General features: G+C 41.0%; 4 protein-coding genes and 1 long non-coding RNA gene across 6 annotated transcripts; 3 read left to right on the forward strand and 2 right to left on the reverse strand.

Annotated features, from left to right (window-relative positions):
- Positions 1-1,250: 1,250 nt before the first annotated feature.
- Positions 1,251-5,240, reverse strand: necap2 (NECAP endocytosis associated 2). Of its 2 annotated transcripts, none has more exons than XM_047584033.1 (8): positions 5,068-5,240; positions 3,960-4,060; positions 3,517-3,621; positions 3,207-3,291; positions 2,726-2,834; positions 2,481-2,625; positions 2,295-2,379; positions 1,251-2,205 (listed from the first exon to the last, which is right to left on the reverse strand). In XM_047584033.1, the coding sequence occupies exons 1-8, from the start codon at positions 5,175-5,177 to the stop codon at positions 2,160-2,162; spliced, it is 786 nt and encodes a 261-aa protein (XP_047439989.1). In that variant the 5' UTR covers positions 5,178-5,240; the 3' UTR covers positions 1,251-2,159. The 2 variants fall into 2 exon arrangements, with proteins under 2 accessions (XP_047439989.1, XP_047439990.1); XM_047584034.1 differs by having other exon boundaries at positions 3,207-3,288; positions 5,068-5,239.
- Positions 5,241-6,765: 1,525 nt separating this feature from the next.
- Positions 6,766-11,038, reverse strand: LOC125007028 (SUZ domain-containing protein 1-like). Its single transcript, XM_047583584.1, has 4 exons — positions 10,576-11,038; positions 9,649-9,698; positions 9,301-9,570; positions 6,766-9,186 (listed from the first exon to the last, which is right to left on the reverse strand). Exons 1-4 carry the CDS (start codon positions 10,624-10,626, stop codon positions 9,075-9,077), a joined length of 483 nt encoding a protein of 160 aa, XP_047439540.1. The 5' UTR covers positions 10,627-11,038; the 3' UTR covers positions 6,766-9,074.
- Positions 11,039-12,071: 1,033 nt separating this feature from the next.
- fbxo42 (F-box protein 42) lies at positions 12,072-18,071 on the forward strand. Its single transcript, XM_047582472.1, has 10 exons — positions 12,072-12,239; positions 13,199-13,478; positions 13,675-13,791; positions 13,918-14,052; positions 14,476-14,629; positions 14,743-14,853; positions 15,489-15,585; positions 15,789-15,845; positions 15,942-16,058; positions 16,136-18,071. The coding sequence occupies exons 2-10, from the start codon at positions 13,205-13,207 to the stop codon at positions 17,186-17,188; spliced, it is 2,115 nt and encodes a 704-aa protein (XP_047438428.1). The 5' UTR covers positions 12,072-12,239; positions 13,199-13,204; the 3' UTR covers positions 17,189-18,071.
- Positions 18,072-19,140: 1,069 nt separating this feature from the next.
- On the forward strand, positions 19,141-24,570 carry slc25a34 (solute carrier family 25 member 34). Its single transcript, XM_047582474.1, has 6 exons — positions 19,141-19,287; positions 19,741-20,511; positions 22,559-22,624; positions 22,923-23,075; positions 23,185-23,319; positions 23,412-24,570. The coding sequence occupies exons 2-6, from the start codon at positions 20,080-20,082 to the stop codon at positions 23,598-23,600; spliced, it is 975 nt and encodes a 324-aa protein (XP_047438430.1). The 5' UTR covers positions 19,141-19,287; positions 19,741-20,079; the 3' UTR covers positions 23,601-24,570.
- Positions 24,571-24,800: 230 nt separating this feature from the next.
- LOC125006160 lies at positions 24,801-25,371 on the forward strand. The gene is made up of 3 exons (XR_007112540.1): positions 24,801-24,958; positions 25,063-25,135; positions 25,221-25,371. It is a non-coding gene; the product is annotated as an uncharacterized LOC125006160 (long non-coding RNA).
- Positions 25,372-25,377: the final 6 nt, after the last annotated feature.

A 25,377-nucleotide genomic window follows, 5' to 3' on the forward strand; every position in this document is an offset into this window, starting at 1 on the left:
CTATGTCAACTTGAATTGAATTTTTAACTAAAAATCATTTAAAACAGGATAAATTTTGTACTTGTTAAAAAAATAAATCTCAACAAGTCTTAGAGCCCTGTTTCCTGAGCTTTTTAAAGAGCTACGTTTGAGAAACAGTTTCAAATGATGGAAGAGCTTTATGCTCTTTTTAATGTTTTAACACCTATGTTTTCTGTTGGGTTATATAGTTATCTACCACTTTACTCCTGGAAATAAAGGACTTCCATGTTAAAAGGTAAACAAGAAGTCTATGAGAAAATATGGAGTCTCTTTACATTTTCATAAAGTTCAAAGAAAGACAATGAAATATGATTAATTCAGCTGAGGAATTATAAAATGGCCCAACACATATGTTATTCATTCATTCATTCATTAGATTAGCTCAAATACAAAGAGTTAGTTTCTTTAAATCACATGGAGATTTATTACTACTAGCAATAACAATAAGGATGCTAACTGGAAGAAAAGTGTCTGAAGATTATTTCATTATTTGCCACTGGTTCATACATAGAAAACTCGCACTGGTAACCCATCATAAAAATTCATTGTTAGGTTTTAGATTTAATTTATTTGAATCACCACTAAGTGGTTTGACAACAGTCATTAATATAACAGTCACACACAACACTTATTAGACGTATTAGACGTCAGAGTAACACTGTGCAGCCGCAAGTGAAAGTGTCTAAGAAAGTTTTTATATATTGTTAATACTTATATGTCCATTTTTTTTTTTTTTCAAAATATAATAAATTTCCAATGCAAACTGATTTTGTCAATCCACCTTTCCTCCCACATCGTCCCAGTTTCCAACAGAAGTCTCCACCAGCCCATCAGCTCCACCACCAGCGTCCAGACTCTGGGTGGTGTTGTCTCCATCTACTTCTTTCCTCCGGGACGCTGCTTCAGCTTCTTATATTTAATGTCTCAAGCTCTGGTTACTTTGGCCTGCATTTAAACATCTGAATGTGAAAAAGTTTTATAGAGGGCTAGTTTCCTTAAAATGTTTACAGGCAATAATTGATGAGGATTCATTCTAATTTATCGATCACGCTGGTTAGTAAAAGCACGGCAGTTACATCCTCATTGCAATGAGCTATTTTAAGCCTCATGTGCTGCACAATCAATGACTCTGAAAACACCCTGCAGCTGTGAAAACCAAAAACGCACATCTAATTCTCAATGCACAGGCTTATAACAGTGTGCCGATGTAAAAGAATGAAACAAAAGAATGAAATATATAGTTTATTTACAAGAAAACATGGGTTTACATTTCATATACTCTTTTTCAGAAAGGCACTTAATCAAATACTCGATGCAAATTATCAACAAGAGTCAGGACAGTTCAACGGGCTAAAAGGCACATTTTAAAAATCCGCCTGAGGAAAGGAAACGAGAAGGCTGTACACAAAGACGAACATTAACATGTTGATACTCCGACAAACAAACTGATGATGAACATGACACAGCGATTAAAAAGCAGATGTTGGTAATTTTGATGGAGTAAGAGCTTCAATGTAAAACTAATCACCAAACTTCAATAAAGCTTTGAAAGAACTACAAAAACAAGAGTGACAGGAAATAGTTACAAACAAAACATACGGTACACAGCGAAACAAAACAGGGTCACTTCAACTATTTTTCCCCAAATGGCAAAGAAAACCTTGAGATGAGCAGTGCTGGTTTCAAGAGATAATTCACGGACAATGACGCAGAGATGAGGACACCATCAAGTCTGATTGTGGACAGTGAAACGTCTAGAAACTAGTTGAAGAAGGGATTATTTGATTTAAGGCAACAGACAAACGTTTTACCAGGTTAGTGTGACGAGACAATCTTTCCCTTCAGCCTGTCAAACCGCTAGTTCCTTTCAAAGAGAGCAGACACTTCCACATTTACAATTTAGTGATTACCTGACGACTAAAATCATTCCTACTGCATAGCAGATTCTGGAAAAAAGAAAAAAAAAAATGTTTACATTTTTTCACGTTTGTTCCTCCAGAGGGTGATGGTAAGAGGCCTTTATGTGAACAGAATGAGTGCGATGGATGAGCCGGGAAGTCTCTTTTAGTTTGTTTTTGCCACAGTCGTGCCGTCCGAGGAATGTATGGAACCTGAGTGTGTGCACGTTTCCTTGCGACTCAACTAAACTGCACCCATCCTGGTTTGGCAGCATCTTTACTGGGGCTGTGTGGGAGAGGAGAGGAGGAGGATGAGGAACCATGTGATTACATGATACAGAAAAGTGCAGCTGAAAAAAAAAAAAAAAAACTTACTTAGAACCTGCAGATGTGAAATCTCCCCACAAGTCAGAGCTGGGCTGGGCGGCAGGGCCGGGGGAGCCAAAGTCTAAAAGAGCAGCTGGACATTGGAAAAAAAACAAAAAAAAACAAGTGTCAATATTTCAAGTTATCGACATGGCACACAAACATGTTGCTGCAGATTGAAAGTGATGTGATCACCAGCGTTAGTCGGTACAGCTGAGACGGTCTGCTGTGCTACAGGAGGTGGCAGGACACCCCCAGGCTTTGCTCCTGGAGGAGGAGGGAGCAGACCTCCACCCATAGGCCGAGCTTTGGCACCACCCGCTTCCTTCTTCTTGATGTTCTGTGATGGACAGCCATCAGAGTTCACATCGTTCTTACAATCTGCCAGCATTCGACTAATTCATCACTTTTCATCTGTCGCGTGGGGGCTTCATGCTCACCCCAATGCTGATCTTGATGGTCTGTCCCTCTTTGAAGCTCAGGTCCAGTTTAGGTGCCGCGCTCTGAGTGGCTTCCTGTTTCGCGAGCTCACCCTCCTGCTTGACCCACCTTCAGAGTTTGAGATCAAAATTAGTTTAACTAAAATAATTTGTAGAGATCAAGTTAACAACGCATCTTTACAAAGCTGCAACTTTGAAAAGTAATGCAACAAAAAATCTTGATGAAATTATTTCTTTATTATTTATTTTAGGGAAAAATGTTTGATCTCAATTAATTATCCAACTTAAATACTTTCAAACCATATCACTTTCAGTTTACACATAATTTCAATTCTTGTGGTCAATACAGAACAAGTGAGGACTTGAACAAATGTGCACCACTAACAACCCACAAAGTCAATATAAAGATATGAACGTTGCTCAAAATGTCACATTCAACATGGAGAAGTAAATGTTTCACACTGTGCCAATAGAGACTTACTTAAAATGGTCTTGTAAAGCGACATTGAAGTCAAATGAGTCTCCGCGATCAGCGAATCCCAAACCAATAAAAGCATGACGCCCTTCATAAAAAAAAAAAAAAAAAAACGTGCATGGACAATAATACATTAGAAATCTTGGTACACGTGAATGTGCATTTTAATCTTAGCATTAGCATCTACGCAATAGCCAGGACAAAAATAGTAGATATTTACACATATATTGGATTTACAGGAAAATACAGAACCTCCTGGGACCTATAAGCTATTCTTATTTAATGAAAGTAGTTCATATGAATTAATATGTCTTACCATTGCCGTCCTCTATCCGGATCACAAAGTACCTGCTGGAATCTGTGACCGATTCAACTACACAACCTGGATACTGTTCAACTGGAGCTTGTGCAAACAGCTCTCCTGCAAAGACGACATTAACACCAAACACAGCCTTAGGGGTGGTTTCCTATTACAGGCAGGTAATCGTGTCTCATGGATAAAGTAAGAAAAATAGAATAAAAACCTAACATTGTTAATGTGACAGACATCTTCTCTCACATTTTTTATGTTACTGACCTTAACTCCGTTCAGGATTAAAGCGAGGAAGCCAGTTTAACTTATGTTGGGAATGTTAATTACAAAGTGAAACACAACACTTGCCTGCCAACAGTGTCCCTTTGTTTGGTGGCAACAGTGGTGAATATCTTGCCTGGGTACTGACTCACTAAATGTCTCCCTCCATTTTAATTGCTGCTCACCTGTGTTTTTGTCCTCTAACTTGATGAAGGCCATCTTCCCTTTAGCAGTGATTTTCATCCTGCCGCTCCAAGCGGGTTCATCCAGCTTCCAGTCAGCAGCACTGCAAAAACAGGAAAGTCACATCTAAATATTTAAGAGGCTTGTGTAATTGTCTTTACTGGAAACAGCTCAGTCTCAATCACTGTTTTCACAAATGCAAATGAGCCTGTTCACAGTAAGAGGAAGTAAAACTGAAATCTTTCTGTAAGACTAAAATAAAGGCCACATGAAACACTGAGCTCTCAATCTTTTAATGTACGTCCACAGTGGGACAGACTTATTTATAAGTATTTAATCTCCCTTCATGACTGTTTTATTGTTCAGTTTATGTGGAAGCAGCGTTAGAGAGGTGGTGTCCCAGCTGTATAATCGTTTCGGAGGATGTGGTTTGTGCTGCTGTGTTTGTTATTTAGCCTGGCTCACCGACTAAAACGGGGTTGTCAAAATATATTATTACAACTGAGGAACATAACAATACAGCTTCAGGAAAAGTTACCTTTGAGATACTTTCTTCAACCAACTGATTGTGAGCAAAGAGGCGACTCAACTTGATAAAACACATTTAAATGTTATGCTGACCAACAACTAGTTTACGGACTTATGGACGCGTTTAGCTCATCACAACTAGACCCATTATCGGACACATACATACAACTTGTCACAACTTTAGTTATCAGTAGTACAGTAATATTATATTTTCTCAAGCGTTTGAGACCAAATTAACTTTTTAAATATTTTTGTAAGTCGCAGGGAAGAGACTGAAAAAAATCTGAATATTAACGTCCGATTTCCGTGAGCTGATAAAACTGCGGAGTATTGTTTCGCAATACTTAGCTTTATTAATTAGCTAGCTAGCATGTGTATTACAGCTACGTTTATCTAGCTAAACTGTTAAAAAGTAACAAAATAACTGTCTTATAGACATTTTGCGCAGAATTAGGAAAATGCAAAGTATAATGACAACTCGCTGTCCGATAATGGATGCATTTTCGTTAACTTAGCCTACTGACCGTTTCTTCCCTCGACTCGCCAGTAAGAAAACTTTACCACTTTCTGCTGAAATCTTACCGATATCCTCGGTTAGAAGCCCGCGGTGGGATCCGGTAAACGTGAACCTCTGGCTTTACACAGAGCATGGACTCATAACTGTTGTCTTCTGCCATTTTGTCAAGTTTCATTAACCAAAAAACAACTTCCGACGTTCAATGGACACCTCGGCTACTCGGCTGCGTGTGAAAGGACGAGAAGTGGAGTTGGACCCAAACAGCGCCCCCTCTGGTCAGGAGGGAGAACGACACTCAGCATGATTATTAACACACATCGTTCAAATGTGGTCAAATCATCAATACACGTCTCAAGTGTGTTCATAGTGTCCTTTAAAAAGATACACCCCTAAAGCAATACACACTGTCATTATTTTCTGTATAGCTGTTAAAATATTCAGTCTGAAATCAATCTCCTTTTATGCTTTCCAAAACTGTATTTCTACTATTGTTTATATTCTAATAAAAATATAAACTCCACTCTAGTTATTTAGACCAGAAGAGGCCACTTGGATGAGTGTTGAAGCCCTTTCAACAAAACTTAACTTGTCTAGCCGACTTTGTTTTAGCTCTATTTGTGACTATTGAAACAACAAATACATCTAGGTTAGTCAGCTTTTAACAGTTGTCTCTGGTTTTTGGATATATTATGGCCTGAGTAGCACAGTTGTCCATGAAACAACTGCCATGTGGAGGTTTGTTCAGTATGTGAAAATGGATGTTTTAAAGCATTGTCAATGGTGGTTTCAGTTGAGCTTGCTGATTACACCTGTGCTCAGGGTAGAGCTCACCACGATGATGATGATGATGGTGTCACATTTTGCACCCTGACAGACATCAGCCCTCCTAAGCAACTTTAATTCATTTAATTGGCTCAAAAGCCTCAGGAAGTCATGACAGTGAGCCAGCATGCACAATATTGACCGCTGCTGTTTTTAATAATATCAATAACCCCCGTTGTGTTCTGTTAAAGAGGTCTGTGCTACTAAAACTATCAAGAGAGTGAGGGAAGTGATCAAAATGAGAGAAATCAATCTATTTTCCATGGAAAGTTGTAAAAAATAAAGCTATCTACACCATTTAGGGCAATACAGCAAGAGAGATGCCCTTTAAAAATCCTTTACAAGACATAGACAGTTCACTAACAATCACTACCAGAATTAACCATGAATTACAGCACAAAAACATTTACAAACCAATTATTAACAGACTATTACTACATGTATAAAATCAGATGTATAAATATACATTTAAATATTTTAATTGTTTACTTACACTTTCTAAATGATCTTACATAAAGAACTTGTTAATACTATTTGCTAAGTATTTAATATTTCATTAATTGATTCATTAATTATAAACTGTTCTCTGGTCACATATGAAAATACACTTATTAAACATGTTACAGAGATGCTTATGAATTAAGAATAGAGCATTTGTAATTACATTTATAAACTGCTGAACTGCTACTGGTTTACTTCAATGTTTCAGTGTGCAGTTGTTATAAAGTGTGACCATCCAGTGCGTCCCTGAGACCATGTGGACGTACTTGAGAACCAACTGTTGATCAATTAAGACAAAAATAGGTTTGTGGGAACATTTAGAGTATAGGAGCCAAACCGGAAAACATGAGACACTAAACTATATACAGCCATATACACGTTATTTCTGAAGTTACAAGGCTATTTTATTTTAAAGCCTTAAAAAATGAATGTGAACCAAGTTGTATTGTCTTTGAGTGTGTTTATTAAAGGGTATACAAATTTCATTTGTGTTTTTCAAGTTTCAAAACAACAATGACATCACATGAGCCTCAAAGTAGACAGGTGACTGTGGGCGACAGCAACAAAGCATCATGAACAGATGACACAGGTACAAGATCTTCCTGGTCAAATATAAATTTAAGCTGATTACAAATACCTTTTGCTTCAATGACTGTACCAGGTCCATGAGAACAGTGTTTAAGGGGGATGTATTCTTGATGGTGTAGGCCCAAAACCAGCAGACAACTTTTCATGTCCCTAGCAGTGTAGAGTCATGAAACAGAAATACTGAGACGGCCTTAAAGTTCAATTTCTTGAGCAGCTACCGAGGTTGAAATACATACACAATGTAAATGCAGCACTTTTAGCCATATTTATATATTTATAGGTTTACTGCAGTGCAGGAGCAAGATTACTGTAATTTACTGTTAATGGCGGTTTTTGTTTATTTCTCTCCTTGTCAGTATTTCTAATCAGTGGGTTTTCTGATGCCTGAAATTGAAATATATTTATAGTAAAGTGCAGTCATGGATGGAACACCTCAATGAGAAAGCATAAGATACCCTAACAAGGTGCTGCTTTCTATTTACCTTTTGCAGAGCACACATATAAACTGTGACTGAACAAATGATTAACTAACTAATTGTAAGCAAAGACAAAGAACTGACATTTAGCCAGCACTACCAAGTACAAAGTGGATGTTGGTAACCAGGGACCATTAAGGCATAAAACCTGCTGGAGGTTCATTTATTGTTATACCAACTACAGTATCAATAATGGTGAATCGTCAATATTTTGATTTTAAGGTATAAAAACTTTTTTTTTTTTTTTAATTGGTGGCAAGCTGTCAACAATATTGTAAAATTCTGCTCGATGAAAACCACCACAAGAAGACAGTCGTCCAAATTAGGCAGTGAAATTTGATTTTGTTCTAAAAGGACACTGATTAAAAGTAGAGTTGTCTAATATTTTTCATACTGTTCCTATAGTTTTCTAGCCAGGTTTCTCTGACGGTGGCAGAATATTACATGAAGCATTAGATTTTATCCTCCTTTACAATGTGCATGAAATAGTTATTTACTGAATAATTTATAAGTCATCTTTTTAATACCACCCAACCAATCAATAGACTGCAGCTTGTGCAAAAATAGACGACGAAGTGCAGCTGGCTTTAAGAGAAGTTCCAATTCAGTGTTCTGATTAGAAACAGCAAGGCGACACACAGAGGGACATTATACTTTCACTTCATGACTTGCCAGTTTGATCAAACTCGGTGTGACACTACAAATGAAATTTCCTCTGCAGGCTACATCTCGACTCTCACACACCACTGACCTCCTGACTTAAACATACCATGTCTCAGAAACTAAAATACATTAACTAACAAAGCTAAGAGTTTAAAACAAACTAAATACAGCACAGGCAAATAGGCAATAAGTAAATAAAAAAATCCAGGGAGTCATTTCATTATTATTGCTTGAATAAGCTTAGATTTAGTGACGCTGTCCCTCGGATCTATAACCTTTGGCCAATGGCTGCGTGCCCACCGGGTGTTCCTTTAAAAACAAACGGAGGAGGCCTGTGTCCTGTGGAAGGTTCTGGTTCAGGCCACTGCTGTCAATGTTATTAGGCACTCTGCACTTTTACTCGTAAGGTCCAATCAGCACAATTTCCTATCGCCTTGCACTCAAGTTGCTGAACACACAGGAAACTCTGGGCGCAGTGAAGCTTCCACTGAACCGACAAGCTGAGGCCAGTCTCCCGGTGGACACCCAGCCACGATCCACGCCTCATCAGTGGAAAGGCCAGCTTGTTTGCTTGCACGTCTCTGGGGTGCACAAGCTCTCCTGATTCTCCCTGAAGAGACAGACACCTGATGCCCTGGCACTTGGCCGGCCAATCTGACTTAAAAATCAAAGGGCACCTCATGGTACGTCAAAGAATCACAGTGTGTATGGATGTGAGGCAAAAGCCTGTTCACGGTGTGGAAAAGACGGGGTTTAGATCTTCGGCAGATCTCTGCCAGCCCCTTGCAATGTTCCACAGTGGGGAAAGACAAAGCAAGAGGCAAAGACCATACCAGTAAGCAGTGTAGAGAGAGGGTGGAGAAGTTCATCTAAATCCATGCTATATCCTCTTATTTCTAATGTCAGTCAAACTGTATCTTACCCCACCACTCTGCTCTTCATGCTACAATCAACCCCTTTAACTGCCACCCTTCATGCCCTCTCAAGGAAGCAGGTGTTTCCTTTCAGCAGGCAGCTAATGTTTATCTACAGAGTCTGAAGCCTGAGGTTCCATCTGGGCCAGTGGGCTGGCGGATCACGTGATTGTTTGGACGAACCGGTTCCAATGGTTGCTGTGCACTCACACGAGAGGGCCTAATGATCGGAAGAAAAACTCAAATAAATCACAACAATTCAGGCTCACATATCTTTTGAATTATAACTTTGTGTCAATAAATTATGTTGCTTTTGCTAAAAATCCCATCTTACCTATCCTGACATGGATTGTCCTGAGGGGTTTCTTCTGAAGAAGCACTACCCAAAATCCTTCTTCGAGCTTCTGCGTACTCTGCCTCACGTTGGGCCAAAGACTTCATCTGCTGAGAGGGGCGAGACGAGGAGGCAGCGTTCCCTGCAGTACCGTTATTGGAGGGACGCTTTAAAATCCGAATTTGGGGGGGTGGTGCTGCAGGCAGAGAGTCATCCTGGATTACAATAGCAGTTCGCATGGGTGAACCAGCGGATTTCAAACTGGGCTTCCTGCAGAGAAAGTGAGTGGTAAACATTTATTTAAGGATTCACTAATTCTACTTTTTGGTAAATTTTACATTTACTTACTTTGCTTCCTGATTTATTTTCAGCTTCGCCTCAAGCCTTCTCTCGATTTCCTGAGGGAAGAGACAAATGCATGCAATGATTAATGCAATTATTTATAACAGTTACATATGTCCAGCCACCTGTACAGCAAATGTAAAAGATCAGGAACTCTTAGGTAGTTTCGAATAAAACACATAAAAAATGTATTATAGTTTAGCTGAAGCATTAAAAACTCTGAGGATGGAGTGGTGTTTTTTATACTCCTGACTCAACACCAAGTGATAAATTAAAGGAAAATCATATTTTATATGCATATATGTATCAGGATGATTAGGATAGGGGAACCCTGCACGTTCAGCCATAACCATCACAATACAACATTAGATATATGTGAGATTACAGAAAATGTTAAATTAGGTCACAGGGGATTGAATGCAAAGATTTCAGTTAGTCACACTCAAATCAATTTGGTTTAATTAATCTGACAACAGGTTATGAAAACATTCGCTCCATCTGTTTCTTTCAGCATCATGCTACAGTGTTGTTGTATTGTTGTATGTAACGATTCACCCGAGTCCAGCCTGTCACTTCCGCAATGGGCGGGTCTAAACAATACGGTTTTATGAGGGGAAAAAGTGTGGAAATATTTTCTCATTGTAAAAGCTATTCGTATTTTTCATAACCATGAACTCGTTCCGTTGAGCAAAAAAAAAAAAAAAAAATGTCATGAAGCCAAGACTCAGCTCCATGTTTGTATGGGACAACGCGGCCTGCTGGACACAACCAGGAAGCCAGGTTTCGTCGAAATAAAAATAAATAATAATAATTAAAACCCGCTTGAGTCTAAAGTGTATCACATATTCTTGCTCTGTGTCTACCTGAGTGTCAAACTGAAAAGACTTAAAACTTTTTTAGGATCAAATTTGTACAACGATAAGTGTTTCTCACCCCGCTGTCCGCTGCCTCTTCCCAGCTCTCCGCAACCTCTTCATCCTCCATGTTTAACAGGACTGTTGGCTGCCTACCTCTTCGCTCCGCCGGCTACCTATATCCCATCCAGAGGGCATGAAACGGTGGGCTGCGCTCACTCAGACCCGCTGGCAGCTCGGTCTGTCCGGGTTTAGTTGATCAAATAAAAGACTGAAGGATGAAGGAATTAGAGCCCGTTCCTTGGCCGCGTGTTAGCTTAGCTTATTTTAACGCTCCACTGAGGGCAATCCCCTCCAGCTGCCTGTTACTTTAAATACGGCGTCACGGCCACCTCGGCAAATCAGCCTCGGTCCCTGCTACTCAGGCGGAAAAACAGTAACTCTATAACTTTACTACACTCCCTGAAATGTCTGTATACAGGTTAGCTAAGCATTAGCACTTGGCGATGCTACACCTTCAAAGTTTAACCGTTAAAACTGGAGAAAGGAAATGACGTTATAACGTTACCTTGGACAGGTAGCGTCAACGGACAACAAAATACTGAGTTACAACTGTCTAAAAATTATAATTACTTATAATTAAAATACTTGTGTTGTGTTTGTCTTTAATTACTGATTGACACCGCGGCAATTGTTTCAAATTGACCTTTGAGTGAAAGAATAAACTGGCATACAAATGCACTGTACTGAATCTGCTATTTTATTTACATTTTATTTAATATTTACTATTATTCATCTCTTTATAGATCCTTCTGCCTTATTACCCCAATGAGAAATATATCTTAAATGACACAAAATTAAGGTAAAATACTGACAAATAATAAATAGTTAAATAGATAATGATGTATTTTTTTTTATATAGAAATTGTAGTAAATGGGGCTTTAGGTTTGAGCTCGATGTTTGCTGATAACGCTTGATTGCGACAATAGAATGTACACAGCACATGGCAACCAGTCATATTAAAGTAGATCTCAACATCCATATGGTCACACATACAGTGGTTATATATATATGTGTGTATATATATACACACACACACTGAAAAAGTACAATACAAAAATAGTCAGGATAAAATGCAGTTACAAAACTAATCGAGAAAAAAAAACACAAATACAACACATCAAATACAACAAATACAAGGGCTCGAAGTTGAATAAAGTTTAGACAATGTTATATTTTTCACACAAACGTCTTTGTGTTATATATATATATATTCCTGAACAGGACATCAATATGGCTTTAAAAGGAACAAAATTTGGTCGTTGTCTAGCAAATCTGGAACAGTGAATATGAAATTTGGCTATAAATATGCGAAGGTTGATTGCATACATTTTTGGCTTTGTAATTTTCCGACAAACCAAATAGCATATGCCAAATATTTTATTTAAATGAAGAGTCAAGTTTGGGATTTAAAACAATTAAGGTCAGTCCAAAAATTATGAATTCCCAAAACACATACAGTAGGTTGCCCAGGGGCGGCTGGGGGCGCAGTGACCGTGGCTGGGGAGTGTGGACCCACCCTGATACCAGAGGTGGGTCCCTCTGCCGGAGGACGCTGTTCACAGAGCGGAAGATGGCGACTGTTTGGAGGCTGCAGAGGAGTCTCCGGAGCTGATACCGGGGAGGAGAAGAGCAAAAGATAGACACCCAGAGCCCTGCAAAGAACAGTTCTAAAACAAAAGGTATCAACAAGATTGCACAGTTAAATTGACAACGTTTCAGGGGGGAACCCTGACAAAGTGAGTGATATTAGGGGCGCCCGTAGCCTCTGGTGAAGCTAACGTTAGCTGAGATTATCAGCCGTTGACTGAAGAGAACGGCTAGCTTGTTAGCTGGTAGGGTGTAGCACTGGATGAGGCTGTTGATGTTAACGGATGCCGCGTCGGTTAGACCTTAGTGACAAGTTAGTAAGCTTTCCACATTTTGCCAAGCTGATGTATTGTATCGAAGACGTCCAGCCTATATCTACAAACCGCTATCTAAAGGTTCGTTGATGCTAGCTGAGTTTAGCTTGGCGTGATAAGTTAGCTGTCGTTAGCCGATGCTAGCTTTATATTTTTTGAATCTAACGTAAAATCAGCAGCATGTCCTGGTCTCTTAGCCAATGAAATTGTAATTCATGACAAAAGCTGGCCCCTACACAGTCAACTGAAATATGACACATTTGATTATTCTTTCTATGTAGCGTTACTTAGCTTGAGCTGCTGATTAGCATTAGCAGTCCATTATTCTGTATTATGTGGTGGCTAACGGCAGTTAGTTAGACGTAGCTAATGATGTTAAGAGGTGCGTGCTATGTAGAGGGACCGGCTGCTCAGTCCAAAGAAAGGGCACCACCCGCTTTAAACAATACAACTAACAATTAAGCTCTCCGAGTAGAAAATGCTACAGAATTACAGGCTGCCATCAGCTTTATAGTGTGACTTGGTTTCTTGAATCGGACTACAAGCCGATTTTGTTGAAGGCTTCATCCTCATTTTGCTTCAATAGCAGGAGTACATCATATGTGACATGCATGTATAAACAGTAAATGACTGATTTTTAGTTAATACTGTGCTTAGGCTAAATTTAGCTGATGGTAAAATTGCTCTCGAATATTAGCGTGTAGACCCCTAGCATATCCTGTCTCATGTCTCAACAGACAATAATGTCCCGCTCCCCTGACAATGAAGAGGGATACTTTGTTGCCATGGACACAGAGGATGGTGGTACAGAGCCTGCTGGGATAACGGAGGAGGTCGAAGCAAAGATGGGGTCCTGTCTACAAGAAGGGAGCATGGACAGTTGTGCCAAAGGAGAGGGGAGAACAATGGTGGAGCTGCCGGAGGAAGTTCTCGAATATATTCTGTCCTTCCTCTCACCTTATCAGGAGCACAAGACTGCTGCACTTGTGTGTAAGCAGTGGTATCGTCTCATTAAAGGTATGCCTCCTGTGACGGCGCAAGTTCGACTGGTTGGATTTACTGAGTGTGTGTGTGTGATTTACACTGTGACAGAGCACATGACAGTGGATGTAAAATGGCTCCTTTTAGTGTGGTCATATTCCACTTTCTGCAAGTGGGAACGCCTTTTGTTTTATTGTGTCCCAGATGCGTACTTGTATTTTCTCTGTTTTAGGTGTTGCCTATCAGTGTTACCATGGTTTTTTGAGAGCTGTCCAGGAGGGAAATATCCAGTGGGAAAGTCGCACATACCCATATCCAGGAACCCCTATCACTCAGCGCTTTTCACACAGTCAGTATTGTGGTGCAACTGTACTGCAAACTATTCCATTTAAAATTCACATTGACATTGATTCTCATTGGTTGCTGCTGTTAGTTGTTCATTTGTGGTTGATTTGTCTTTTCTTGCTGGTTGTAGGTGCATGTTATTACGATTCAAATCAGTCCATGTATGTGTTTGGGGGTTGCACTCAAAGTAGCTGCAATGCTGCCTTCAATGATCTTTGGAGACTTGACCTCAACAGTAAGGAGTGGATCCGCCCTTTAGCCTCAGGTGAGAACTTTACAAGCTACAAGACCATAACTTCACATAGGAAGGCAACTGTGAATGCAGTTGTCAGATTCTTAATTGCAGCAGCTGAGTACACCTTATTTGAGGATGTGAAAGAAATTAGAGTGAAGTGAAATTATTTCACTTGTGTTTTTGTATTTTAGTGCTCTAAGCTTGAGGGCTTAGGCATGAATGCATGTCACATCTGCACTGAGCTTCTACTGGTCCACGGCTTAATAAAATAAATGCTTTTAGACATTTTTGTTGCTTATATACGAGTGCTTCCTGCTGTTGGTTTGTTCGATTCCTCTTTCTGTTCAGCTTAAGGCGTAAGAGACTGCTTAAAAACGATCCTTTGGATATACAGTATGTTTATTGGATTATTGATTTATACATTCATATAATATTGTGCTTCTTTTTTTACAGGCTCTTATCCGTCTCCTAAAGCTGGAGCAACTTTAGTGATGCACAAAGATCTGTTAGTGTTGTTTGGGGGATGGACTCGCCCCAGCCCTTATCCACTGCACCAACCAGAAAGGTTTTTTGATGAAATCCACACCTACTCTCCTTCAAAGAACTGGTGAGGTCAAATTCATTGGGTCAGAAAGTATATTTCTCACAGATGCTTTCCAAGCTTCTGTATCACTTCAGCTTTTCATCATTATTGTCCCTTTTTGTGTTCTGTTGTTTCAGGTGGAACTGTATAGTAACGACACATGGACCTCCACCGATGGCTGGACACTCTTCATCTGTAATCGGGAACACCATGGTGGTGTTTGGGGGATCGTTAGGAGCACGTCAAATGTACAAATGTTTTTCTTTCTGAGGGATTACATATGAAACAGAACAGCTTTCCGAAAGGTCACACTTATTATTCATAAAACTACAGGAGTGTTGACAGGGTATTTGCTTTACATAGGCGTTTCACCTTGTTGGTAGCCAGTTAAATTGCTATTGATTTCCCATGTGTCAGCTGGTTAAGTATATGATTTACTGGGTTATCTTTTGTGACTTCATCAGCTCAGTTACAGCCACCGCCCATTTCACAAGCAGTAATTAACACAAGAACCAAGAGAAACGCACAAATGGAACTGAGTTTGTCATGCCGAAGTCGGTGCTAACAAATGTTGAACAACGGTTATTGTTACTGAATCACTTCAACGCCAAAGACAGAGGGCCTTCTTGTAGATAGTATGTAGGAGAGAATGAGGGAGTATTTGCTTAGTCAGCCGCTGAGAAATCCGAAGATGAAAATGCACGGTATGATGTGCAACTGTAAACCAGTCTTTTGAAGGACACCATAGATATGGATGTAATGACATTTTTGTACAATTTATCACTTGTTTCATTCTGAAAATATGTTCAGATCCATTTATGAACCAGTGCTCATGTTGGAATATGTTGTGATGTTCCTCTGTTTGCTTTTTTTGTTTTTTTAGGAGTAATGAAGTCTGGGTTCTGGACCTGGAGCAGTGGTCCTGGTCTAAACCACCCATATCTGGCCCATCACCTCACCCAAGAGGAGGCCAGTCACAGGTAAGAAGATTTACCCCTACACCAGTTTGTCCCATCTTTTTTTTTTAAATTATTTTTAAGTTCTAGTAGTTCAGATGTATGTTTTCAGAGGCTTTGTCAAATACCTTTTCTCCTGCATGTACGATGATGGTCATGTTGTGCCAGAAACCACCTATATTTTCTTCATGAAATTAAATGAGACATTGTAATTGTTTTCCCATTAGATTGTGATTGATGATCAGACGTTGCTGATCTTGGGAGGTTGTGGTGGCCCCAATGCTGTGAGTTTTTTAGTTTTCGTGGATTTAAAACGACACTTTTGATGTGAGTAGAACTGTCGACAGTTTTGACTTATACTTTTGTCTTGTTCATCAAAGCTGCTTAAAGATGCCTGGCTACTCCACATGGATGCGCCGCCATGGAGGTGGCAGCAGCTGCAGGTGGAGAACGAGGACCACGGGGCCCCAGAGTTGTGGTGTCACCCAGCTTGTAGGGTAAGTGTGCGACATAGCTGTCTGTCCTGTGTGGTTTGTGTAAAATGTGGACACTAATGTGTCTCTTTAACCACCAGGTGGGCCAGTGTGTGGTGGTTTTCTCACAGGCTCCATCTGGCCGCGCACCGCTCAGCCCAAGTCTTAACTCTCGGCCGTCCCCCATAAGTGCCACACCTGCCCCTCTGGGCCCCGAAGCGCCTTCCTTGCGCTCTCATTCTCCCGTTCGGAGCGGGGCGGCTGGTGTTGTTCTGGGAGCTGTAGAAGAGGCTCCATGTGTCAACGGGCGATGGGGCACTCTAAGACCTCGGCCTTCAGCGAGAGGTGCCAGAGAAGGGAGCCCGTCCTCATCCCAGCAGCCGTCCCCTTCTCAGGGCCCAGACAGCCCTCCTCTTCCTCCACTTCCTCCATTACTAAACGGATCCTCCCCCTCGCCGCGGACCAGCCCGTCGCAGGCCGCATCTCCTCCCTCTCGCCCTCACCTGCCTTCCTCCACAGACTATGGCTGGGATTCTCCACTCTCTGCTGCTCACCATCCTGAAGTTCCCAGCACTAACGGCCTGCACACGCCTCCTGCAGGCTCCCCGCGCACTCCCCCAGGAGCAGTGTCCCCAGCCGCCTTAAGACGAGGGCTGGAGGCAGTAAAAAACAAATCTTCCTCATCTTTACCGTCTTCGTCGTCATCGTCTTCCCTTCAGACGCAGGGGGCTTCTCCTGGAGGAGGGAGCGGCGGAGGAGCAGGTCCTCCAGGCACCCCTCCGTCATCCTCCTCCAGCCCTCCACAGGCTGCCGGAGCCGACGGACACGCCATCCCCCCCATCGCTCGCCGCCTCGGTCACCATCCGCCGCAGAGCCTGAACGTAGGAAAACCTCTGTACCAGTCTCTCAACTGCAAGCCCATGCAGATGTATGTGCTGGATGTGTCCCGGGCCAAATCTGCCGGGGTGGTGTCCTGGAGGGTTTATGGGAACGGGACTCCTGCTGCGGTTACAGGGCCCCCGGAGACCAGCCTTCACACCGTAGTGCAGGGAAGGGGAGAGCTCATCATCTTCGGGGGCCTCATGGACAAAAAACAGAATGTGAAGTACTACCCTAAAACCAACGCCTTGTACTTTGTACGAGCTAAAAGGTAATGCAGCATCAGGCAGGATTGGGAAGACAGACGCTCCGCCCTGTGATCACACAAGGGAACTGACACACAAGGCCTTTTTCATGTAGGAAGGATTTGGAGAGAAGGACATAATCAGTGCTAGATGTTTCACTTTTCAATTCACTATTCTCCCTTCTGCCTACAGCAAGCATTCGAAATAAAACACTTTAACTACACTTTGATAAAAACATTTGCTTGAATGAGGATCTTGACTGTGTGTGTGTGTTTGTGACTGCAGTGATTAGTGAGGACTGCTAGAAAGGATTTTTTTTAATTTTATTTTTTTGTTCCCCAAAATGGCGAACAACCAAACGATAACATTTCTGTTTTTCTGTGTCACCCTCCTCTGAACTCTGAGAGAGAGAGGAACTCTGGAAGAGCGGACACTGTTGACGGAAACAGTTGACGACTACCTTGCTTTTTGTATCACTCTTTAAGCCTGCAATGTTTACATTGAGTGTGATTGTGTGTGTGTGTGTATGTGTGTGTGTGTGTATGCACGGTGGTGGCAGTGGTTAAAAGTTGTTGAATAATGTGTGTCAGGAGCCATGGTGGCTGAAAGATGTGGCACTGTACTATAAACATAGTTAAACAATAAATGCCTCCATGTCTGATCTGTCAGTGTTTGTTTCCTGTTAAACGTGGCTGCGTTTGTTGTTGACTTAAAGGTGTTGATCTGCTAGTAGATGGAGTTTGTCCAGTTTTCAATAGTTTAAAAGAGAAGAAATTTTGAACACTTGCATCAGCCTGGATTCGAATCAGCAAAGAAAAAGGATATAACTTTAAGGGACATTTGTATGAAACTAATTTTTAATACTGAAATGCATCTGGATTTGAAGCAGCAATATATTATTTCTATCACTATACAACTTTGTTGGGTTTTTATTTCCATTCATTTTTCTATCGGGTTATTTTAAGCATTCGAAATGATCTTTTTAGGTTTCTTTGATTAATTCCTTTTAATTCAAGAAAAATTATCACTGCTGGTTAAATTTTGACACTAAAATAATTCAGATTTTTAAATCTGGTGTTTCATTGTCGTTCCTGAAGTTTTTATTAGACGACAGAATATTATGATATAAAGCTCATAGGAGAGAAGTCTGATAAATTGATGTACTTGAATTAATGAAACCAACATACTTAATGAAATATGACACCAGGGTGTCATATTTTGATATTTGAAACTGCACCCTGTCAAATTACCTGGAAAATATGGGGCAATTCACACCTCATTATGGTTAGAGAAATTAATTTTAAGTATAATAATCAATCATGAAGTTTTAACAGTGAACATTCATTTGGTACTGCACATCTGAATTAGACCCTCATTCAGTTTGTATTGTGACATTAAAAGTGAACATCTGTCATAAAATAAAAAATAAATAAATTACATTTACTGAAGGATATCTTGGTGGGATCGACTTTATTTTTGAACAGATGTATATTTAATTAACTGAAGTTCAGCTGTGTTTGGAGAACTTTTGCTCTGCGGAACAGCGGCCCCTGGTGGCTATTTATATAACTCGAAAAGAAAATGGGACGAGATGACTCATCTCATCTGCACATAACAACTTTCGCTCCAAACACAATTTTATGGTAAACACATATTACTAAAATGCTTCAGAGCATTCATAAGAGAAATAAATAAATAAAAAAAAGACTGAGCTGAAAAAAAATGTTTAACACAGTTGGTCACGTTTTTTTTTTTTTTCTTCTTTTAATTGAATCAAATTCAAAGACAGTGCACAGGTTAGTTCGCCTTTCTCCTAAAATGATCTGCGCAGACTTTGGCGGATTTATCTATTCTCCTGTCCCTCAAACGCACCCCCTCCCTCCATCGCTGACCAACAATAACCTTTTACCCAGAGAGATCCTATAGGAGCGGAGCAGGGGCAGATCGGAGCTGAGCCGCTTGATTCGCGCAGACTCTGGGTTGTGGTGAGGTGGCAGACGGGGCTTGAAGTGCATTGGCTCTGACTCGGAGCAGAGGGAGGAGACTTTGACAATGAATGTGCTGAGGACACATGTTTACAATGATGGGGGAGAGAGGAAGAATGGAGTCGCACGGGATCATTGAACACTGTGAGTTTCTCTGTGAAGTAAGCAGATGCATGAGATGTTTCCTCACAGTCAAAATGCCACTTAGAAGAGTTTTCTCTTTGAGCTTGTTTGATTCTTGTTCTGTGTTTGTCTATGAGGTTGTTTGGGGTTTGAATTAGTTTGACTGCAGTGGTGTTACATGTATGTGTCAGGTGACTTATTTTATGCTTTTCAGTGATTGATTTGCTTTTAAACCAGGCTCTACTTTCTCTTTTGCATTTTCAGTTGTAGTGAAGAATGATTTAAGTGGTTTGCAGGATTAGAGAGTGAAATATTATCTGACAGCTTTTTAAAATGTGCCATGTGAGCAGAAACCAGAATGTTGCCATACCAGGAGATAATTGCAAAAGGTCTTTGTTCTTCTCTGTAGGGCTGTGCTTTGTTAAACATACAAGTCCAACATGTTTTCTTAATCATGAATGATTTCTCCTGCAGATGGTGCGTCATGTGAACAGACCAAGACTCAAGGAAGCTAACGAAAGTTGCTGCAGAAGTACAGCAGAGAGGTGCAGGATCCTGCAGTGTCTTAGGAGGAACATGGTAATCAGATATTGATTGAGTTATCACAGAAGCTGGCAGCTTTTGTTTCTGACTGTACCTTACTTTACCAAGCACAATACACACGTCCAGTTCTGAGCCAAGGAGGGAGCACTTCACACCACACCAAGGACTCTCAGGACAAACTGTGAAGATCACTTCTCAGGGATGACCATCGCTCAGCTGCTGAAAACTTCATCTGAAGAGTCTGTGTTTTGAGCCCAGTCTTCCCACAGGATGGCATCCACTGTGTCCACAGTCCCCCATGGGGTTTTCGGTCCCTCGCAGCACCCTCCAGTTGTCTGGCCACCTCTGGACTTTGTCCTGGGTGCTTTTGCATGCTGTGCAGCCTGCGTGTTCACCAACCCTCTGGAGGTTGTGAAGACCCGGCTGCAGCTTCAAGGGGAGCTCCGTGCGCGGGGATCCTACCAGAGACACTACCGGGGAGTCCTGCAGGCGCTCTGGGTGGTGGGCCGCACAGATGGGCTCCGGGGCCTGCAGAAGGGGCTTTCGGTCGGGCTGATCTACCAGGGTGTGATGAATGGCGTGAGGCTGGGCTCCTACTCCTACTGCGAAACCCTCGGTATCACCTCGTTCCACGGGGGCAGTCTGCTGTCAGGAGCAGGGGCCGGGGCTCTGGGAGCCTTCATCGCTTCTCCAGCTTACCTGGTGAGTTTAAAGTCTATTCGTTTTATTGCATCCTCTTAGTCGTGTTCCAGTGATAAAGAAGAAAAACATTTGGACACACGGCAGCAGTGTTTTCTACCTAGATGCAGCATTTCTACTTGTGACCCCTCATCAAGTCATGCAGACCTGAGTTCATGTGAAAAGTATTTGATTTTACTCAGTTTTGTTGAAAGTTGAAAGTATTCCAGAAACGTTGGATGAATAAACAATCTTGTATGGTTCTCTTTTTTCTTTTTTTGGTTGTTGTTATTTCATACACTGGTAATCGTCTTGTGATCTTCAATATTCATTTGAAGTCTTGTGCTCCTCTTCTCTGTCAATGTTTAAATTATGCTCTTTAAATATTCTACCAGCCGTTGGTCATTATGTCATTACGCTGCTGTCTTTTGAACACGGTCTGTGTTGTGGATACATTAGATCAAAAACTAAAGGCCACAGTAAACTGAAACCTCATGTAGCTCGTATGGGAAGATTAGGTTACACTCAGCATCACACACACATGTTAAAGCACTAAATAATTAACAGCTCACATGACTAACATTAGCTAAAAGACCAGAGAGTGAACACAGAAAGATGATCTGAGTAATTCTGTACCGAGGCAAACATCAGACATTAACCAGATGGTTTCGCCATATCAGGCTGATTGTGTCAAACTACAGCGTCATCTGTTTGTCTCAATTTTATCTATGACCCTTGACCTTGATGACAAACCTTTAGGAACCACTTACGTCACCCTCCGTTCAGTCATGCAGTACTGTAATGTTACGTAAGGTTGCAGGTTTACACACTTGAAAGGCCGTACAGCTACGTAAAGGAAGAACAACAATCTTTACTTGTGTCTCGTATAAACCTAAAAACTATTTTTGATTTGTGCTCTTTCCTCAAGCTCATACAATGAAAAGCTCTTGTTTATAGTGTACATTAAGACTAAATCTGCAGCCTGCATTCTGTGTAAAAAAAACATTTAACATGAGTTTCTCTAAAAGTATTGTCTTGTTGTGCTCACACATAAAAAAGACACTCATTTAAAACCAGTCTGGATGTACAGTGGATAATCTAGAGACAGATGTGTGTCTGTTTCAGTGCACAGTCAGTGTTGCTGTATCAGGTTTTCTGGACCACTAAAGGGGAAGTTACCAGGGAATTAAAAGGACAAACAATGGTACAATTGTAAACCGTCTACATTTGGCCTAAACAAAAAAACAAACGAGACAGAAAAGCTCCCCAGTTCACTTTCAAAGGAGTCTCAAATGTCTTTGGTCTATTTTTGTCCGGTGTGACGGGTTTCTGAAGCAAAGTAACGGTTTTTTATAGTCAGCTTTACGAAAAAGATAAAAAATCAATATAATGAAAAACTGAGTCAATACATATTGATGGGTGGACTTTACCCTTGTGTCCTCCCATCATCCCACATCCAGGCCCGAAGCAGCTTCGATTTTTCAGAACAGATACGGATTCAAGTTGCTCTTAAACTGGCTGAAACTTAAAGAGCTCATGATGTGTGTTTGTTTAAGACATGTTTTCACGTTCACACCAGCTTCAGATACCTTGATTTATGGCGCCTTTTTTATGAACGTCCGCTTTTACACGAGCATAGTACTGTTGTTGTTTTTCTGCCTCAGCTGTCCGTCAAAGCATTTTTAAACCATCTCAACCTTTTGCACTGTCATGGAAAGGCAACGTTATCGGATGTCAGTGTGACTATATCCAGGTCACTAAATATACTCACGTTGCTTCTGCCCAACTCACCGCTGCCAAAAATATACAGTATCTTGTGGCGTTGCTGGCAGTGAATGAATGAAGGAGAGGTGAAGGTTAAATATTATTATTCAAAGGACAATACAGTAGGATTTGACATGGAAAATGACCGGAGGTTTCCTAGGTTTTGTGTTTGTGACTACATGAACATTGGCAGAGGTGCCTGGAATCATCCAGGTACATAATTAATCTAGGTGATGAGTCTTAAGGTCATTAATAACAACAACAGCGAAAAATATGATAAAACTTATGCGCTGTGTTTTCTTCCCAGGTGAAGACCCATCTACAGGCTCAGACTGTGACAGCCATAGCAGTCGGTCACCAGCATAACCATCTGGTAAGAGACACGTTCAAAATAAGACGATTTTATATTAAGATTTCAATTGAGTCGTGTTTTTCAGACAGCTCTCTCACCCTTATCTTTGGTTTGTGGTGACTTGTGGTATGTCACTATTCTGCCAATCCATGACCCAACAGTATATGAATAAAAAAGTTATTTCAATACACCAGAAAATGTCCTTTATAAATAATGGCTCTACTTCTGCACAGTGGAAGAACATAAACAGAAAGGTCAAGTGTAAGTGTCCCCTGCCTAAATCCACCAACAACCAACCAATTGTCTTTGTCCGTCTCAGGGAGTGTCTGATGCCTTTCTGACCATCTATAGAAGAGAAGGTTTAGTTGGTCTCTGGAGGGGCGTAAACGGGGCCGTGCCTCGAGTCATGGTTGGGTCAGCTGCTCAACTGGCAACCTTCACCTCGGCCAAGGACTGGGTGTCACATTCCCAGGTAGATGCGATGAACGGCAGGCATTTTTCCAGCACATGCAGCCCAACAGCTGCTGTCACCATGTCAGCCAAACGTCAGTTAATCACCACTTTCTCTTTGTCTCCTTTAGTGGTTTAGTCCAACCAGCTGGCTCACGGCGCTCGTAGCCGCCGGCATCAGCGGTGTCGCTGTGGCCGTTACTATGACGCCTTTTGATGTCATCAGCACACGGCTCTACAACCAGCCGGTGGATGAGTTTCGGAGGGTGAGTTTGAACGGTCTCTGTTTGTTACTATGTGTAAAGACCAAGATAAAGCAAAAACACAGAACAGTATGTTCTTCTTATCTGCTTCATAGGGACAGCTTTACCATGGATTTTCCGACTGTATGGTGAAGGTGTGCCAAGCCGAGGGCCTGCTGGGTCTCTACAAAGGCATGGGCCCTGTCTTCCTTAGACTGGCCCCTCACACGGTGCTCAGTATGCTGTTCTGGGATCTGATGAGGCAACAGACACTTAAGAACAACCAGAGCCAGGGAAGGACCTGAAAACACCTCCACGCCGTGCCTGACTGGGCTCGGCTGAAACTACCGAAGTACTCCATCACAAACTGTTTTCTTTTTGAGAGTTAGTTGAGAATTGATATTTCTAAAAAAAAAAAAAAAGTTAGCTTAGCATAGTTTTGTTAGCATAAAATCTGGAAGTGGGAGAAGTAAAATCCATCTATGAGACGTAATGAACTCACTCATTGACACTGTATGTCTTGTTTGTCTAGTCAGTGCTAATAATACAAGTGTCAAAATGTTTATTTACGATTACAGAACGGTTACAGAAAGTTTTGTGCTGGACTATTCAGTGGCTGCAACACAAGAGTTTCTCTGCTCAAAACCAGGAAACAGTATTTCTATCCTGTTGTGCGAGTTAAACAGATTGTGATATAACCTGTTAATCAGCAAACCTTTACCAGTTCTAACCACCGGACTGCTCCACACTTTTTCCTTCTATTTATAGTTTGTGCTAAGCTAACATCTGTAGGTTGTTGCTTCATATTTACTCTACATACATGAGTGCTGTATCAAACATCTCTTCTAACTCTCCTCCAGAAAACAATTAAAATGTCAGACTTCTATTTTGTGGGACTTCAAGGTGGACTCCCAGACCATTTGAGAAGAGCTATTCTTGATGAAGTATCAGGTTTTTTAATGCCTCAAACTATGAGTGACCATTACTTGAAGAACAAACCTGCATTATTAAAACTTACAGTTTTCCATGTTTATAATCCTGCAGGGCTGCTGTATGTTTCCCTATTTAATGAATAATTCTAGTTGCCTTGTCTATTAAAAAAAGTTTAAAAAAAAATCTGATGGTGATTTTTTTCATTTTTATCTACTGAACTACCTGTACCTACTGTAAAGCCATTTGATTTGAGGTTATTATTCATATATATCTTAACCTGTGGGTACGTCTGGCCTTTGAACAGAAATACATAACAGAAATAAAGATATTTTTTGTACAGAATGTGTTAAATGTGTTTTATATTCTCAGTGCTCCTTGTTTTGAACCCATTGTTATTGGTGTGTGATTTCGTTGGGTCTAGTTGAAAACTGATTACTATGAAAATCTAATCAGGGGTTGATAAGACTGACAAATGTAATCCAGTCACATTTGACCTTTGCCCTCTGGACCACTGGATGAAACATGGAGCTCGGACATAAAGACAAAAAGAAATCTCTTGCAAAGGTTTGGCTCAGAGGAATTCGGCTTCAGACTGAGGTGACATGAGTGAGAAATTATAGCCCCTTACACTACAAGGAAGACATCAAGATGTTTCTCCCTTTCTCCTGGATACTTGGAACCTCTGACTGGACGCCTTTTGATTCAAACTCATTTGGATGCTTTTTTCAAGGTGATATGACAAAATGTTTTCTGTCTCATTGCAATAACACTTCAATTCTCTACACTTTAATATGGTTTATTTACATGCTTAATTTTGGTCATGGTGTTTTGAAGGCATTGTAGGTGCGTGTGGAATATCAGTGCTGTGCAACCTGATCAGAATTTATAACTTCATTCAAACATGCAGGTGAGTTTATACTTTGGGAAGAGGGAAAAGGGAAAGTGCACTGAATTTCAGTACACAGTTATGATCCGATTTTCTCTGCACACAGTGATTCTGAAACTGAAAACAGAAGTACACAGAGGTCGCCCTCATCAGGCGGTCCTCTGGGGGGGACCTGGAGAGCCACTCTGCAGTTCTGGTCCCTGGCTATCCTCCTGTCTCTGGTGGGCTCCAGGGTTTCTTCTCTGATAGTGCTGGAGTTTTCA

This window comes from Mugil cephalus, chromosome 4 (assembly GCF_022458985.1).
Source record: "Mugil cephalus isolate CIBA_MC_2020 chromosome 4, CIBA_Mcephalus_1.1, whole genome shotgun sequence".
Lineage (NCBI taxonomy): Eukaryota > Metazoa > Chordata > Actinopteri > Mugiliformes > Mugilidae > Mugil > Mugil cephalus.

Coding starts and splice junctions, on each gene's coding strand:
- fbxo42 (XM_047582472.1), top strand. CDS start 13,205: ATGTCCCGCTCCCCTGACAATGAAGAGGGATACTTTGTTGCCATGGAC. Junction 13,792..13,917: donor CACTCAGCGCTTTTCACACA/GTCAGTATTGTG, acceptor TGCTGGTTGTAG/GTGCATGTTATTACGATTCA. Junction 16,059..16,135: donor GGTGTCACCCAGCTTGTAGG/GTAAGTGTGCGA, acceptor TTTAACCACCAG/GTGGGCCAGTGTGTGGTGGT.
- necap2 (XM_047584033.1), bottom strand. CDS start 5,177: ATGAAACTTGACAAAATGGCAGAAGACAACAGTTATGAGTCCATGCTC. Junction 2,835..3,206: donor GCTTTACAAGACCATTTTAA/GTAAGTCTCTAT, acceptor CAAACTCTGAAG/GTGGGTCAAGCAGGAGGGTG. Junction 2,626..2,725: donor CCATCAAGATCAGCATTGGG/GTGAGCATGAAG, acceptor TGTCCATCACAG/AACATCAAGAAGAAGGAAGC.
- slc25a34 (XM_047582474.1), top strand. CDS start 20,080: ATGGCATCCACTGTGTCCACAGTCCCCCATGGGGTTTTCGGTCCCTCG. Junction 22,625..22,922: donor GTCACCAGCATAACCATCTG/GTAAGAGACACG, acceptor TGTCCGTCTCAG/GGAGTGTCTGATGCCTTTCT. Junction 23,076..23,184: donor ACTGGGTGTCACATTCCCAG/GTAGATGCGATG, acceptor TGTCTCCTTTAG/TGGTTTAGTCCAACCAGCTG.
- LOC125007028 (XM_047583584.1), bottom strand. CDS start 10,626: ATGGAGGATGAAGAGGTTGCGGAGAGCTGGGAAGAGGCAGCGGACAGC. Junction 9,699..10,575: donor AAGAGGCAGCGGACAGCGGG/GTGAGAAACACT, acceptor CTCTTCCCTCAG/GAAATCGAGAGAAGGCTTGA. Junction 9,187..9,300: donor GACAATCCATGTCAGGATAG/GTAAGATGGGAT, acceptor TCCGATCATTAG/GCCCTCTCGTGTGAGTGCAC.